Source organism: Microtus oregoni, unplaced genomic scaffold (genome assembly GCF_018167655.1).
Source record: "Microtus oregoni isolate MIOR12 unplaced genomic scaffold, Mior012 000000F_ref0000247, whole genome shotgun sequence".
Lineage (NCBI taxonomy): Eukaryota > Metazoa > Chordata > Mammalia > Rodentia > Cricetidae > Microtus > Microtus oregoni.
The window spans coordinates 44,152,501-44,169,929 of NW_024543059.1; the positions used below are offsets into that span (position 1 = coordinate 44,152,501).

Below are 17,429 nucleotides of genomic sequence, written 5' to 3' on the forward strand. Positions count from 1 at the left end.
CTCTGGAGGCTGACTGACCTCTGACCTCACCCAGACTGCATGCCTCTTTTGTTGTTTGTTTTGAGGCAGGGTCACGAATAGCCCAGGCTAGCCTTATTAGCCAAGGCTGCTCTTGAACATGTGCACTATGCCTGGTTCATGTGGTGTTGAGACTCAAACCCAAAGCGTTACGCTACCAGGCAGGCAGCTTGCCAAGGGTACTGCCACCACCCTACTTTTGTCTTGTTGAGGCAGAGTCTTCCGTGTAACCCAGGCTGGTCTGGACCTTGTGAGTCTCCTGCCTCAACCTCATGAATGCTACATGAGACCTGCCCCCCAACTCTGAATTATTAAGAACGGTGATGACGTTGTATACAACCATTGTCTACTCCCAGAACTTCCAGAACTGTCTGTCTTCCCAGACTCAACCCATGAAATTAGCGCTCCCAGGGCTCCCGGCCACCACTCAGCTATTTCACATCCTGGGTGTGATGCTAGAGACCCTGCTCATGGCAACGTGCAGCATCTGTCTGAGTGAACCCTCGGCCTCTTTCTGTCTCTCCAGGGCTCCAACTCAGTGGCCTCTGCCCTGGGGGCATGTCTCCTGCTCCGAGTGATGGCTCGCTTAGAGTGGGAAGCTGAGGAGGCTGCGAGGCGGAAGGACCTGGCAGCCAAGTTTGAGAGCATGAGCGTGGGTGTGTTGGGGAGGGGTATCGTGGGCACGCACGGCACCCTCCACTCTCCTTCTGTGGGTGTGCTGGGGAGGGGTATCGTGGGCACGCACGGCACCCTCCACTCTCCTTCTGTGGGTGTGCTGGGGAGGGGTATCGTGGGCACGCATGGCACCCTCTACTCTCTCCTTCTGTTCTCACCGGTTCCCTTGTCCACAGACCTCTTTGGAGAATGTTACCACAACAGTGAGGAACGAGCATTCCGCCTGCTTCTTCGACGCTGTCCCCTGTGGGGAGAGGCCACCTGCCTTCAGCTTGCCATGCAGGCAGATGCTCGTTCATTCTTTGCCCAGGATGGGGTACAGGTGAGCGTGTGACTCAGACAACCCTGAGCCCCATCCCTGGAATCTACTTGTCCCTAGAACAGTGGCTTGGCCAGGCAGTGGTGGTGCACACCTTTAATCCCAGCACTCGGGAGGCAGAGGCAGGTGGATCTCTGGGAGTTCGAGACCAGCCTGGTCTACAAGAGCTAGTTCCAGGACAGGCTCCAAAGCTACAGAGAAACCCTGCCTCGAAAAACAAAAACAAAAACAAACGCACGAACTAAAGAATGGTGGTTCTCAACCTGTGTGTGCCACCCCTTTGGGGGTCAAACAACCCTTTCACAGGGGCTACATATGAGATATTTACATTGTGATTTATAACAGTGGCAAAATTACAGCTATGAAGTAACAGGAGATAACTTTGAGGCTGGGATCCCCGCACCACGAGGAACTGCCTTGGAAAATGATGCCTCCCTCTTACTAGCTGTTTTTCCACAAGGAGACCCTACCTGCTACCACAGCAAGGCCTGTCTCTAACTTTTGCCCCCAGTAGTGTTGGTGCTAACAGGAAGTGCCGCTGCTCACACAGGAAGTACCGCTTCTCACACAGGAAGTCTTTGTCATTCCCATAGGAAGTGCCACTCCATCCACAGGAAGTGCCACCAGTTCCCCAGGAAGTTCTTCCTACTTTACACTGTTTAGAGCTCTCCTTCTCCAGTTAGTGACTCCATGGACAATCGTCCAGTGCTTCAGACAGAGATGTGCTTTGGTTTAGGAAATCCCTCCCTGTAGAAAAGCCCTGTTCGCTCTCCACACTCTCTCCAATCCTGACAGTCCAACATTCTGAAAGCTACCGGTATTGGGAACTGAGATTTGAAGGGAGCTCAGAAATCCCACCCTCAGTGAAGTTCAGCCCACGCAACAGGAAGTCGGGTTTATCCCAACAAGAGGTCCTGCTGCCTTGCCTTCTGAGCTGGCATTTCAGACGATTGGTGAACCTCATGGATTCCAGCTCTGCTGAATACTCTTTATGTTTGTTTGTTATGGGCCAGTCTTGTGTATAAAAAGGAGAAAACACCAAACACCAGCACTCACCCTCTGGGGTTAAATTATCTGGTCCATGGAAAGTTCTTGACACAGTGCCTGTCCTATAATATCAATAAAAGTTGCCTGCGCTGGGCCTGGGGCAGGGGTTCACCAGTTAGGGTACTGCTGCTCTTACAGAGGACCCAAGTTTGATTCCTGCTCACAGTCGTCTGTAACCCCAGTTCTATGGGATCCGGTGCCCTCTTCTTATCTATCTGGTCACCATGCCCATTGTGTTAATCCCATAGTGTTAACGCGATAGTGTTAACCCCCCGGGCAAGAATAAGATCACTACCACAGTTTTTGAGCCAAATTTGAAGCATTTTTATTTTATAACAAAACATAACTTCAGCCATCACAATAGTACACACACATGCATTCAGTGAGCCACACCCCACACCCATGTGCGTTAAAAGAAAAGTTGGCTGGTCAGAGGCAGAGGCTGGCAGATCTGTGAGTCTGAGACCAACCTGGTCTACAGAGCGCGTTCTAGGACAGCCAGGGCTACACAGAGAAACCCTGTCTAGAAAAACTGAAAAAATAAAGGAAGGAAAGCTGGCTGTTCCATTCTGTTGGCCAGCCCTGAGGAGGTTGCCTTTGACCACCGTCCCCAAATTCTGACCGTTGAGACCCAATGCACAAGGTTAGAGTCTCGGGTTGGGTGCAGTGTGGATTCACACGCTCACGCCCCCACTCTCCACAGTCTGTGTGGAGATTCACACGCACACTCTCTCGGGGTGGGTGCAGTGTGGATTCACACGCTCACGCCCCCACTCTCCACAGTCTGTGTGGAGACTCACGCGCACACTCTCTGGGGTTGGGTGCGGTGTGGAGACTCACGCGCACACTCTCTGGGGTTGGGTGTGGTGTGGAGACTCACGCGCACACTCTCTGGGGTTGGGTGCGGTGTGGAGACTCACGCGCACACTCTCTGGGGTTGGGTGCGGTGTGGAGACTCATGCGCACACTCTCTGGGGTTGGGTGCGGTGTGGAGACTCACGCGCACACTCTCTCTGGTTGGGTGCGGTGTGGAGACTCACGCGCACACTCTCTCTGGTTGGGTGCGGTGTGGAGACTCACGCGCACACTCTCTCTGGTTGGGTGCGGTGTGGAGACTCACGCGCACACTCTCTCTGGTTGGGTGCGGTGTGGAGACTCATGCGCACACTCTCTGGGGTTGGGTGCGGTGTGGAGACTCACGCGCACACTCTCCGGTTGGGTGCGGTGTGGAGACTCACGCGCACACTCTCGGGTTGGGTGCGGTGTGGAGACTCACGCGCACATGCCCCCACTCCTCTCCACAGTCTCTGCTGACACAGAAATGGTGGGGGGAGATGGATAGCACCACCCCTATCTGGGCCCTGCTTCTCGCCTTCTTCTGCCCACCTCTGATCTGCACCCGACTCATCCCCTTCAGGTGAGTCACCTGGGGGCTGGGGCTCATCAGCCCTTCCTGCTCATTGCCCTCTGACTTGGCCACCTAGAGGGTCTCTTTCCTGGAAACAGTGTCTGGAGGGAATGTTCTGGAAGATGAGGGCTGTTAGGCTTCTTCTCTATAGGCAATTTCTTTAGTGTTTAGGCTCTGCAGGAGGGCAACTCACCTCTCTACACTGTTTGTGGTAAAATAAGTTTGGATCTTTCTCGAGAACCTCTTTATTTCTCACTCTGTCCCTGCCCTACCCCCATGGCAGGAAGTCAGAGGAGGAGTCCACACAGAGGAACCCTGACTTCGACATAAATAGCAGCATCAATGGAGCGGGTCCTGTTGGGTGAGTGACGCCCCAGCACCGTGGGGCAAGGGTGCCACCATGGGATTGTGTCGGCTTCCACTTCCCATCAGGCACTGGAGCGAGGCCTGCAGGAGGAACTGGACTTGTAGGAGGACACGGCTTCAGTGAGGTGGCTTCTAGAAGGCCACACTCAAGGACTCATTGAAATTTGGCCCTTGGGGCCAGTGCAGTAGCCCCGCAGGAAAAGGTGCTTACCACACAAGTCAAAGGCCATGCCCGACTCCATGATGATGGAGAGAAACAGGTTTTATGATATTGGTTTTTTTTTTTCAGACAGGGTTTCTCTGTGTAGCCCTGTCTGTCCTGGAACTCACTCTGTAGACCAGGCTGGCCTCAAACTCACAGAGATCCGCCCTGCCTCTGCCTCCCGAGTGCTGGGATTAAAGGCGTGCGCCACCACCGCCCAACTCTCCATGAAGAGCAGACATTTGTCATGTCTGTATGTGTAGGGTGAGTCCATGAAGAGCAGACACTTGTGATGTTGTATGTATAGTCTCAGTATGTGTAGGGTGAGTCCATGAAGAGCGGACATTTGTGAAGTCTGTATGTGTAGTCTCATTATGTGTAGGATGATATCTAGCCTACCAAGGCCCTGAGCCAAACAAACAACACAAAACCTCCAGGAAAACAAAACGAAAGGGCCAGGAGCTAGCTAGGAGAATGCGTTGTACAAGCGTGAGGACCAGAGTTCAGGTTCCTAGGCTTGCGATGAGCATCTGGGTTTGGCAATGCGTGCGTGCACTGATGCCAGGAGGCAGGGACGCGAGAGTGCCTCGGTCCTGCCAGCCAGGCTGCGGGTGGCCAAATCATCGAGCCCTGTGATAAATATAAGACATCAGACATTGACCTCTGATCTCCCCATATCCGGGTTCTTAGTCTGGATAATAAAATAATTTAGAAATGGACAGGGAGGACGGAGAGAGGAAGCAAATCCTTTGGCCTTGGAGGTTGGCAAGCAGGGGCATGGTGGAAAGACAGAAGGGGTAAGGGACGCTCCAGAGAGCTGGTGAGAAGGCCCAGATCATCAAGGAAACATTGTAGCCACACAAAAAGCACGGGCAAAGAAAAGTGTCTTTCTGAGTTAGGAGTCGGGAAATGGGGCAGGGTGCTTGTGGAGAATTAGGAGTGCTGGTCCTGGGGCGGGGAGGACTCCAGGACCAGAGACTGGCCGACTGTGCTGCATTAACTCTTTAAACGCTTTAAAAGATTTTATTTTGTTTTTAATTATGTGTCTATGGATTTTTTGTGTTGTGGGCTCTGTGCATGTGAATGCAGTTGCCTTCTCAGACCAGAAGAGGGCGTTGGATCTATACAGGGTTCTAAGCTGCCATGTGGGTGCTGGGAATTTTCAACACAAACACAGACACACACACCACACATGCATGCACAGGCACGCACACACACAACTCCCCACACTGTTACCTCAAATGGAATAAGAGATAACTTATTCTAGAGCCAGATATGAATGATCAAAGCTTGGGAATGATAAGTTTTTGCGTCCCCAATAAGCCTCTCCACTGACGCAATAATCTGAATCAGACCAAATCAAACCGAATTAGAAAAAGCCCAGGTTTAATGGATACCAGCACTCCTGGGTGACCTTCCAGCCCCGAAGAGGAAAGAAAGAAAGAAAGAAAGAAAGACTATTTGACAGCAGCATCCAGGCCCTGCGTAGTCTCTGCTGTCTTTCTGCGTATGAGCCCCTGTAGATAGCATCTTCCCAGGAATGCTCAGGGCCAGAGCCAAACCTGCTCCTACAGAAGAGCAGCCAGTGCTCCAAACTGCTGAGCCATCTCTCCAACCCCTTAAGTTTCTTCTAGGTCACATTTCCTTTTCTAAAATTTATGCAAGTGTGGCTTTGTTTGGGGAGGGCGTGGTGCACGCTCTGCAAGTGTGGAGTTCAGAGGACAGCCTGTAGAAACCCGTTCTCTCCTGCCTTGGGGATCAGTTTCGTGCTATTTAAGCCTGGTGGCAGATGGTTTTCTTTGGAGTAGGTGACAACGCTGTGTGGTGCTTTGAGTAGTTTAGAATGACCTAGCTCTACACAAAGGTCCCTGTGCTCGCAGATCGCTAGGAAACCAAGAACACTAAGCACACAGGGTCTTCTTCCCAATGGAGGAAATACATATCGTTTATTTATTTTATTTTATGTTCATTGGTGTTTTACCTGCATGTATGTCTGTGATGTCTGTGTAAGGGTGTCGTGGCCCCTGGAACTGGAGTTTTAGACAGTGGTAAGCTGCCATGTGGTTGCTGGGAATTGAACCTGGGACCTCTGGAAGAGCAGTCAGTGCTCTTAACTGCTGAGCCATCTCTCCAGCCCGGTTCACGTCCTTTTAATTTTTTTAATGTAGATTTCTTTACGTTTGTTTTATGTGTATGGGTGTTCTGCTTGCCTGTGTGTCTGCACATTGTGTGTATGCCTGGTGCCCACAGAATCAACTGGGAATACAATTATGGACCCTTGTGGGCTGCCACGAGAACACTGCGAATCACATCCAGGGCCTCTGCAAGAGCAGCTGGGACTCCTAAACCCTGGGCCATCTCTCCAGCGCAGTTAGTTTAAATACACTGCTAGCACAGAAATTCAATCCCTTTTCCTGCCACTCTCTTGCCCCCAGCCCTGGGCACCTGAGAACTCATCTCCTGACTTTATCTATAGATTCGCATGTTCTAGAAACTTCCTTACTGACGCTAAGGGCTGTTTTCTGGCTGGCTTTATCCTCTTCGCATCCTCTAGCCTGGGTTCCTTCTGCTGTTTTTTTGTTTTTTTTTTTGTTTTTTTTTTTTTTTTTTTTTTTTTTTTTTGGTTTTTCTAGACAGGGTTTCTCTGTGGTTTTGGAGCCTGTCCTGGAACTAGCTCTTGTAGACCAGGCGAGTCTTGAACTCACAGACATCCGCCTGCTTCTGCCTCCCAGGTGCTGGGATTAAAGGCGTGCGCCACCACTGCCCGGCTGTTCGATTCTGCTGGGTTTTTAAAGATAGGCTATTGCACTCAGTGTTTCTGTTCAGTTGTTGTTGGTGTTTGTTTTTGAGACACGGTTCCCCTGTATAGTCCTGTCTGCCTTGGAACTGACTGACTGGGTCGGCAGCGCTGGGGTAAAAGTTGGTAGACACCACGCCTGCTTATGCTCACTTTTTTTATTATTTTGTTTTTGCTATTTGTTTTTCTTTGGTGTTTGTTTTGTTTCTTCACAAAGCTCAGGCTGGCATCAAACACATGGCAATCCTCCTGCCTCAGTCTCTAAAGTGTAAGGAGGCATGAGTGGCCACCACACAGTTCCTCCTTCCCTTCCTTCCTTGCTCTATCTCAGGCCTGACTCAAAAGTCAGTTTCAAATGTCTTGGGTTTGCCAGTGCCTTCAGGTCTCCAGAGTGCAAAGTGGTACTGTGTGGAGGTGTCCAAGGTGGGCAGCCAGTCCAGACTCAGGGGTGGCTGAGGCTTGCTTTCTTTCTTTTTTTTTTTTTAAATATGTTTAAATTGTTTTTTAAATATGTTTTTTAAATATTGTTTTTTAAATATGTTTTTAAATATTGTTTTTAAATTGTTTTTTAAATATGTTTAAATTAAATATGTTTAAATTAACATATTTAAATATGTTTAAATATGTTAAATGTTAAATATGTTATTACATATACAGTGTTCTGCTTGCATGTATACTCGCAGGCCAGAAGAGGGCACCAGATCTCATTACAGATGGTTGTGAGCCACCATGTGGTTGCTGGGAATTGAACTCAGGACCTCTGGAACATCAGGCAGTGTTCTTAATCTCTGAGCCATCTCTCCAGCCCTGAGGCTTGCTTTCTTGCAGGCCTTCGGAGCCCTCCGCGAATGTGGTCCTGGAGAGGCGACGGCGGCCAGGACGTGCCCTCTGCGGTGGCAGCTGCTCCAAGCGCTGGTCGCACTTCTGGGGCGCTCCGGTGACCGCCTTCCTGGGCAATGTGGTCAGTTACCTGCTATTCCTGCTGCTGTTCGCGCACGTGTTGCTGGTGGATTTTCAGCCCGCGGCGCCCGGTGTCTTCGAGCTGCTGCTATACTTCTGGGCCTTCACGCTGCTGTGCGAGGAGCTGCGCCAGGGCCTGGGTGGCGGCTGGGGGAGCCTGGCCAGCGGCGGACCTGGGCCCGGCAAAGCTCCCCTGCGCCACCGGCTGCACCTCTACCTCTCAGACGCCTGGAACCAGTGTGACCTGCTGGCACTCACCTGCTTCCTGCTAGGCGTTGGCTGCAGGTGAGTGAGCAGCCCTGGCTAGTGACTCAGTGGTAGGCGGGACCCAGTGGAGAAGCCCTGCCCAGAATCCCCAGAGAGGGCCTAGTTTATTCTGCTGGGTGATGGATGGACAGCTACCTCTCCTTTACTGAAGCGGTCCTCAGCTGGCACACTCAGAGGTAGGCTCCTCCAAGCCACGTGAGGATGAAACAGAGTATCCTGGCATGAATGATTTATTCAAACAGAGAGGGAGATAAGCGGGTTTAGCAAACTAATATTTCTGTTTGTCCCTAGCCTTCTTTTTTTTTTTCTCTCTCTCTTTTTTTTTTTTTTTTTTTTTTTTTTTTTTTTTTTTTTTGGTTTTTCGAGACAGGGTTTCTCTGTGGCTTTGGAGCCTGTCCTGGAACTAGCTCTGTAGACCAGGCTGGTCTCGAACTCACAGAGATCCGCCTACCTCTGCCTCCCGAGTGCTGGGATTAAAGGCGTGCGCCACCATCGCCCAGCTCCTAGCCTTCTTTTGTGTAATTTGTGTGATATATTGTCTGAGAAGACAGGGCCAAGGCCCTGCTGCGTGCAGGAAAGCCAGTGTCAAGGGCATATTTGATACATTTTATTAAACACCCTTTTTTCAAGATCTAAAAAAAAATCTTTGAATCTTGGGAAAGAGAAACATCCTCACCTCCAGCCTAAGTGGCGAATCTTCCTTTGAGCCAGTGACCTCCAGGGGGACACTTGGTTATTTCTATTTATTTATTTGTTTGTTTTATTTATTTATTTATTTATTTATTTTGTTTTTTTTCTTTTTTCTTTTTTTTCTTTTTTTTAATATTTTTTTTATTAAGAAAAGAAGGAAAAAAACATAAACATAAAACAAGTTTCCACCTCCTCCCAGCCTCCCATTTCCCTCCCCCTCCTCCCACCCTTCTCCCCCTCCTCCCACCCTTCTCCCCCTCCCCCCACTCCTCTCCCCCTCCCTCTCCAGTCCACAGAGCAGTCCAGGTTCCCTGCCCTGTGGTAAGTCCTAGGTCCTCCCCCCTCCGTCCATATCTAGGAAGGTGAACATCCAAACTGGCTAGGCTTCCACAAAGCCAGCACATTAAGTAGGATCAAAACCCCATGCCATTGTCCTTGGCGTCTCATCAGCCCTCATTGTTCGCCATGTTCAGAGAGTCCAGTTTTATCCCATGCTTTTTCGGTCACAGTCCAGCTGGCCTTGGTGAGCTCCCAGTAGATCAGCTCCACTGTCTCAGTGGGTGGGTGCACGCCTCGTGGTCCCGACTTCTTTGCTCATGTTCTCCCTCCTTCTGCTCCTCATTGGGACCTTGGGAGTTCAGTCCAGTGCTCATGTGTGGGTCTCTGTCTCTATCTCTATCCATCACCAGATGAAGGTTCTATGATGATATGCAAGATATTCGTCAATATTGCTCTAGGATAGGGTCATTTCAGGTTCCCAATCCTCAGCTGCCCAAGGAACTAACTGGGAACCTCATCTTGGGCACTTGGGAGCCCCTCTAGGGTCAAATCTCTTGCCCACCCTAAAGTGGCTCCCTTAACTAAGAATTGTGGTTCCGTGCTCCCCTATCCACCTTTCCTTTATCCCAATTCTCCTGATTCCCCAAGTCCCCCCTCCTTCCCTTCTACCTTTTCTCTCCCCATCTCCCCTTTTTATTTTGGTTTTTTGAGACAGGGTTTCTCTGTAGCTTTGAATCCTATCCTGGAACTAGCTCTTGTAGACCAGGCTGGCCTCGAACTCACAGAGATCCGCCCGCCTCTGCCTCCCAAGTGCTGGGATTAAAGGCGTGCGCCACCACCGGCAGTTCTATTTCTAATTTTTATTGATGCAAAAAATAAAAGTTTACATCCCTGGTGTTAGGAGTGTGTCAAAGGGCACGTGAATTGGTTATATCTCTGTCTAAATAGCTTCCCCCGTTTGCCTGCCTGCCAGCCAGAAGGAACCATAAACGCCCCGGTGAGGATACTCTAGGCAATGCTGTCAGTCAAATCAAATTTACAACCTTGTCAATCTGACTGCTGTAAATTTTCCATTTATGCACCTTTGACCACTCCATATTTTAGGGGCCCTCCTGCCCTTTTTTGAGATAGGGTCTCACTCTGTATCCCAGGCTGGTGTGGAACTCCCTGTAGAGACCAGATGGAACACGCTAGCCCACTGAGCATGTGGCTCTGGCAGGCCTTGCCCTTCTCCCCCGTTCCCTCTGCTGTGCTGGAAACCATTAGATTTGACCACTCCTCCTCCTGAGCCTGGCTACCAAGGTCCAGCTAGCAATCAAGGCCCCCTTTGGTTCACCAATTAACACGCTCAATTAAATTAAGCACCTCATCCTAACACAGGGTTCCCTCTTTTATCTTTTTTATTATTATTTATTTATTTTTATTTTGTATCTGTCTGTATGAAGGCATCAGGTCCCCTGGAACAGGAGTTACAGACAGTTGTGAGCTGCCACGTGGGTGCTGGGAATTGAACTCTTAACCTCTGAGCCATCTCTCCAGCCCCTCCTCTTTTATCCTTACAAACCACCAGCTGCCCATGTCCCAAGTCTGCTCTCTATCCCGAGAATCCTTTATCCTCCAGGACAAAGACCCTGCCTCCTCTTCCTTAATCCCTTCTCCCTCTGCCTCATCTTCTGCCTCCGCCTTTGTCTCTAATTCCCTGCCCTTTCTCCCTCTGGGTCAAATAATCTTTGTGCTGAGAACTTGGTCTTGGGGATCCTGAGTTGGAACTGCCAAAGATCCTTCAGCCTCCGCCTCCACAGTGCTGGTGTGGGGCACTGCAATCTGCTAACATGATTCTTGGGGCACCCCCCATCATTATACTGAGACCAGAGAAAGGTGGGGCACCCCCTATCATTATACTGAGACCAGAGAAAGGTGGTGTGGTCAGAGGGTCCCTGTTTCTGCTCTGTGAGGCCTCAGCGTCATCCGAGGAGACCCCTGATCTATGCTGTGTGTGACTCCCTACACCTCAGGCTGACCCCTGGGCTGCGTGACCTGGGCCGCACCGTCCTCTGCCTTGACTTCATGGTCTTCACTCTGCGGCTCCTTCACATCTTCACAGTGAACAAGCAACTGGGACCCAAGATTGTCATCGTGAGCAAGATGGTGAGGTTGAGGATGAGGGGCAGGGCCGGGTGTGGAGAAGGCAGAGGTCAGGGCAGAAAGGTGGGCTGTGGGTAGGAGGTGCCAGGGAGGGGAAGGGGTGGCCAGGGGAGAGGTAGAACTTTTGAGCTGGTCAGGGCCAGGAAGAGGCAGGCTTTAGAGGATGCTGAGGGACTAAAGCAAGAAGGTAGCCAGTGAGTGGGGAAGGACAGGCCGTACTCAGCCCCATTTTCCTCTGTTTCCAGATGAAGGATGTATTCTTTTTCCTTTTCTTCCTCTGTGTATGGCTTGTGGCTTATGGGGTGGCCACAGAGGGGATCCTGAGGCCCCAGGACCGCAGCCTACCGAGTATCCTGCGTCGCGTCTTCTACCGTCCCTATCTGCAGATCTTTGGGCAGATTCCCCAGGGGGAAATGGATGGTAGGCAAGGGTTCTCCAGCTGAGTCTGTCCCTCAGTCTGTCTGTGTCTCTGTGTCCCAGTCCCTTTCCTTCCCCTTTTCTTTTCTTTTCTTTTCTTTTTTTTTTTTTGGTTTTTTGAGACAGGGTTTCTCTGTAGCTTTGGTGCCTATCCTGGAACTAGCTCTTGTAGACCAGGCTGGCCTCGAACTCACAGAGATCCGCCTGCCTCTGCCTCCCGAGTGCTGGGATTAAAGGCGTGCGCCACCACCGCCCGGCCTTTCCCCCTTTCTCTCTCTCCCTCCCTGCCTCCCTCTGCTCACTCTCACTGTCCCCCCTATAGTGGCCCTCATGAATCCAGGTAATTGCTCTGAGGAGCAGGGCTCCTGGGCTTACCCAGAAGGGCCCGTCTCGGGCTTCTGCGTGTCCCAATATGCCAACTGGCTGGTGGTGCTGCTCCTTGTCGTCTTCCTGCTGGTGGCCAACATCCTGCTGCTCAATCTGCTCATCGCCATGTTCAGGTGCGCCTGCTTTCCCACCCAGCTCCTCCCAGCCTGAGCCTGCTCAGCATCCTATGTCCTGACTTCCACCCAGTGCCCCACTTGGACTTGCTGCTGTTTTTGGCATGTTTAGGCAGGGTCTCACCCTATGCCCAGGCTGTTCTTGGAACTTAGGGTGATCCTACTCTGCTCTGCGAGTGTTAAGATGCATGGGCCACCTTGTACCAAATGCTTTTAATTTTGATGAAGTCCACTTTGTTGAATTATTCTTTTGTTGCTTGTAGTTTATTTTATTTTTGTGTGTGAATATTTTGTCTGTATGAGTGTGTGTGTGTGTGTGTGTGTGTGTGTGTGTGTGTGCAGCATATGCATGCAATGCCTTCAGAGGCCAGAAGGGGGCATTGGATCATCAGGAACTGGAGTTGCAGGCAGTTGTCAGCCACTATGTAGATGCTGGGAGCCAAACTGGGTCCTCTGCAAGAGCAGCCAGTGCTCTGAACCCAGGCTGAGCCACCTCTCCAGCCTGCGTTTTGCTTTTTGTGGCTTATGCTCGTGCCGTCCCGCGTGAGGGTCTGTGAGAAGGCCAGAGTCAGAGGTGTTCTTCCAGGTTCTCTGCTAGGAGTTTGTTTTGGGTTTGAGCGCTGACTTGTGGCTCACCGGCCCATTTGGAATTACTTTTGTTTGCAGTGTGAGGGCAGGTTGAATTTTATTCTTTGTGTTCATTCAAGAGAGTTGATTAGAGACACTGACTTTAAGGTCCTTGTTAGAATCCCTGGACTCCGGTGGGCGTGGCCAAGCAAGCCTGTTGTCCCAGCGGGAAGGTAGAGACAGGAGGATCAGGAGTTTAGGTTACATGAAACCCTATATCAAAAATCAAACAAGGGCTGGAGAGATGGCTCAGCAGTTAGGAGCACAGGCCCCTTTAGAGAGGACGTGGGTTCCCAGCACTCACATGGCAGCTCACAATGTCTGTAACTCCAGTTCCAGGGGATCTGACATCCCCCCTGGCCTTTGCGAGCAGTGCGCCGACGTGCATGTAGGCAAAACACCTATACACAGAAAAATAAATAAACCTTAAAAAAAAAAAGCCAAGCTGGGTGTGATGGTGCAAGCCTTTCATCTCAGCACTCAGGAGGTAGAGGCCAGCTGATCTCTGAGTTCAAGGTCAGTTTGATCTACAAAGTGAGTTCCAGAACAGCCAGAGCTACAGAAAAAGACAAAAAACGAACTGAAACCTATATCAAGTAGCTATTGTATTATTTTGAAAACCACAAAGCCAGGATGGCAGGGTAGAGTTGGGTACAGCTCAATTGGACACTTGCCTAAGCTTGATCTCCAGAACACATGGAAAATTCCCAAGCATGGGAATTGTAATCCCAGTACTGGCAAGCTGGGTTATTGTAATCCCAGTACTGGCAAGACAGAGACAGGAGGGTTTTGGAGGATTCTGCTCAGACAGGCTAGTCTAATCAGTGAGCTCCTGGCCAGTGAGAGACCCTGCTTCAAATGTATACAGCGTCTTGATGATGCCATCAAGGTTATCCTTTGGGTTCCACTTGCACACAAATATGCATCTGTCCATATACACACGTTCCCACACATGCATTGCGTAGACAGACACTGTGTCGGACAGATGGCTCAGGAGTTAAGAGCACTTGCAGCTCATTCACGAGGACCAGAGACCCCAGCACCCTAATAGGACAAATGGCAGAGCTCAGGGTCCAGGGGATCTCACACTCATTTCTGATCTCCACAGGCACTTGCCTACAAAATCTTTATTTCTTTCATATGTGTATGAGTGTTTGCCAGCATGTATGTATGCACACCACCTGAGTGTAGTGCTGGCAAAGACCAGAAGTGGGCGCTGGACAATTGTCAGTTACCTCCAGAGTTCTGGGAACTGAAGCTGGGTCCTCAGCCGGAACCAAGTGCGCTTAACTGCTAAGCCATTTCCGCAGCCCCTGGCTACTTTATCTTGCCTTCTGAGACCCAGTCCTATGATCAAGGTCTTTTATTGGCCTCCAGTGACCCTTGACCTCCGACCTCCACAGCTACACCTTCAGCAAAGTACAAGACAACAGCGACCTCTACTGGAAGGCACAACGCTACAGCCTCATCCGGGAATTCCACTCCAGGCCTGCGCTGGCCCCGCCCTTTATCATCATCTCTCATGTGCGCCTCGTCATCAGGTGGCTGCGCAGGTGTCATAGGACTAACTTGCCCGCCTCCCCAGTCGTCGAACACTTCCGTGAGAATGGAGCGTGGTTTGCAAGGGGGCAGCACTCGGGAGGGGAAAGGGAAGAGAGACGGGTCGGTGAGGTTCGGGTGGGGAGGGCGTGGTCTGCACCCATCTGGGGGCGGGGTCTGAAGAATTTTAAGGCTTTGGGGAGGGGGTGTGGCCCCCGGTAGGCCTGCCCATTGACTCCTGGACTTGGCCCTGCAGGTGTCTATCTCTCTAAGGAAGCAGAACGGAAGTTGCTGACTTGGGAATCTGTGCACAAAGAGAACTTCTTATTGGCACAAACTCGTGACAAGCGAGACAGTGACTCGGAGCGCCTGAAACGCACGTCTCAGAAGTGAGGCAGGGGCCTGAGATACTCAGGATTCCCCGGGTGGGATGCTGATGCGCTTGCATCCTACTGGAGGCTTCTGCAGGTCGGCTGGCCCCAGGCTCTGAGGGTCTCTTTTTCTAGGGTGGACACGGCACTGAAGCAGCTGGGACAGATTAGAGAATATGAGCGGCGTCTGAAGGGGCTGGAGAAAGAGGTGAGGACTCAGGCATGGCAGAGGGTGAGGGGCAGGGATGGGACCGCCTGATTCCCTACTCCTGCCTTGACATACCCTTTCTTCCCAGGTCCAACACTGTACTCGCGTCCTGAGTTGGGTGGCCGAGGCCCTTAGCAGCTCTGCCTTGCTGCCTCCAGGGGGGCCGCCCCCTCCGAGCCCGCCTGGGTCCAAAGGTCCGTCTGTGCCCTCCCGTTGTCCCTGGGTCCCTTGCTTGGTCTTCTGAAGGCCCTGTTGGTTCTGTTTGTGTGTGGGTCTGTGTAGTCGGTGTGAGCGCATGCATGTGGCGGTCTGGGGTGGATGTCTGATGCTTTCCTCCATCTCCCGCCGCCTGGTTCTTTGAGATAGGATCTCTTCCTGGACCCAAAATTCTCCAGTTGGCTGGGCCAACTGGCTGGTGAGCTCTGGGAAGCGGTCGGCATCTGATCTGCCCCACTCCCTTGACTCCTGAAGCCGGTGCTGTGTCCACCCTAGCGCGCCTTTTTACATGGGTGCTGTGTTCTCGCTCCGGTTCCGTATCTCTTGGTATGATAAAACACTCCAAACAAAAGTAACTTAGGAGATGAAGGATTCATTTGGCTTCCACTACCGGGTGACAGCCCATCAGTGAGGGAGGCAGGGCAAGGACGGGAAGGTAGACGATGTCAGATGTAACGCAGAGAGCTCACTCACAGCCAGAGACGTACCAGAAACCGCGGAGCGACACCGCGGAGGGACGTTGCTTGGTTGCTTGCGGGATCACCGAGGCTTGGTGGAGCTAGCTTCCTCCTCCAGTTAGGACTCCTCAGGAAATAGTACCGCCCCCAGGGCCCTCCTACACCAATTAACAATCACGACAGCCCCACAGACACCCACAGGGACCAGTTTGATCTAAGTAGTCCCGCAGCGAAGCTCTTCCTCTCTAGCAGAAGCTCAGCGGGAGAGCCAACTGAGCCGCTCCCAGCTGTGTTCTCTGGTGCTCTCCCGTGGCCCTGCTCACCACCTGCTGTCTTCTATCTCTTCTAGACTGAGTTGAGTGTTCCTGATGGATTCCTAGGTATTGGCGTCCATAGAGGCTTCATTTCCAGAGTTGGGCCCAGCCTGCCTCAATCTACACAACTGGTGGCCTTATCGTCACCATGAGCCCCATGCTGGGGGTGAGGGTTGTCGGCTCAACAACCTCAGAGTGTCACCTTGGGAACCCCAGCAGGGCTGGCTCCTCCCAGGGGCAGCCCCACCTTGGGTGGATCAAACTCTGAGCTGGCAACGCTGGGCTCTGCCACAAGCAGAGGGGGCCAGAGGGTCCCGGGGTTACAGGGACCATAGACCCTATTCACAGCTTCCCCACAAAGGGGAGAATAAAACCTTTTGACAGAAATCGGAGCGCATGCCTGACTCAGCCGGGGCAGGGGGGCCAGACCTTGGGGTTGGTGGCTGAGGTAGGCTGGGAATTTGGGTCCTTGATGGATTTTATTTTGCTCTGTCTCAATGGCCTGGTGTCAGTCCCTCCTCCAGACCACTACACCTGCCGATGTGGCCCCAGTACCTCTGTACAGACCTCTGTTTTAGGGTCTCCCTTCAGATGACAGGGAGAGTCTGAGTTCCTGCTGCTTTCCCGTGGGAACAAGAGACTCAGTTCTGGAGAGGGGCAAGCGCCGCACTCATCTGCTCTGGCAACATGCAAACATTTGATGCAGATTTGGGGAGATAAATGTGTATGTGTCTTTAAAACGCCTAATTAGTGGAAAATTGCAGGCCACACTCACGCGGGGGTTGAGGCGAATCCGCATCGTTACACATTGCAATTTAACTAAATAACCCACAACAAACTAAGCTGGTAATGACAAGGCTGAACGGACAGCAATTATTAGTTAAATTAGTGAGAAAGCCACCAACAGCCAACACATCCAAAAACCAAAACTAAAACATCCTCCCAATTGGAGGGGTTCCAGCTCCCTGCCTCTCTGGGTGTGGAGTCATGTTGGAACATGGCCAAGTGTGCATCAGTGAGACTCCCAGGAAATGCCAAGTCCATCCCACCAGCCCACATAGTAACCATGGCGGCAGTAAGAAGGGGCCGCGCCAGCACTAGCTGACACTGTGACTGCTTCATGGGTACAACTCTTCCTGTCAAGCAGTGAGAGCAGATCCATTTCCTAGCAGGTGCTAGGAATTTAGATTTATTTTTTAAAAAATCCACTTATTAAAAAAAAAAGGGCAGTGGTGGCGCACGCCTTTAATCCTAGCACTCGGGAGGCAGAGGCAGGTGGATCTCTGCGAGTTCAAGGCCAGCCTGGTCTACAGGAGCAAGTTCCTGGACAGCCAGGACCGTTACACAGAGAAACCCTGTCTCAAAAAACCAAAAAAAAAAAAATACACTTATTAGTTTATGTACGTGTGTGTATACATGTAGTCCCGTGTATATGGGTGGACACACGCATGCCACAGTGTCTGTATGGGTGAAGGCCAGAGGACAACTTAAGAGACTAATTTTTTCCTTCCATGCGTCTCCCAGCTATCAGATTCAGGCTGCAGGAAGCATCTTCCAGCTCGGGGGGGGGGGGGGGGGGGTAACAGGAGCCCTCCCCGACTGAGCC

The 17,429-nt window shown here is 51.5% G+C and overlaps 1 protein-coding gene across 3 annotated transcripts in view; it reads left to right on the plus strand.

The window, feature by feature from the left end:
* Trpm4 (transient receptor potential cation channel subfamily M member 4) overlaps positions 1 to 16,215 on the plus strand; it is a 33,549-nt gene extending 17,334 nt beyond the window's left edge. For all 3 annotated transcript variants that reach the window (XM_041654996.1, XM_041655005.1, XM_041655014.1), the window contains 13 exons: positions 545 to 674; positions 870 to 1,015; positions 3,364 to 3,476; positions 3,751 to 3,828; positions 7,661 to 8,077; positions 11,044 to 11,176; positions 11,419 to 11,593; positions 11,913 to 12,090; positions 14,121 to 14,317; positions 14,513 to 14,645; positions 14,763 to 14,835; positions 14,924 to 15,029; positions 15,859 to 16,215. In XM_041654996.1, coding sequence (XP_041510930.1) covers positions 545 to 674; positions 870 to 1,015; positions 3,364 to 3,476; positions 3,751 to 3,828; positions 7,661 to 8,077; positions 11,044 to 11,176; positions 11,419 to 11,593; positions 11,913 to 12,090; positions 14,121 to 14,317; positions 14,513 to 14,645; positions 14,763 to 14,835; positions 14,924 to 15,029; positions 15,859 to 15,863 — 1,884 coding nt within the window. In that variant the 3' untranslated portion in view covers positions 15,864 to 16,215. The remainder of the gene's footprint in view (positions 1 to 544; positions 675 to 869; positions 1,016 to 3,363; positions 3,477 to 3,750; positions 3,829 to 7,660; positions 8,078 to 11,043; positions 11,177 to 11,418; positions 11,594 to 11,912; positions 12,091 to 14,120; positions 14,318 to 14,512; positions 14,646 to 14,762; positions 14,836 to 14,923; positions 15,030 to 15,858) is intronic.
* Positions 16,216 to 17,429: the final 1,214 nt, after the last annotated feature.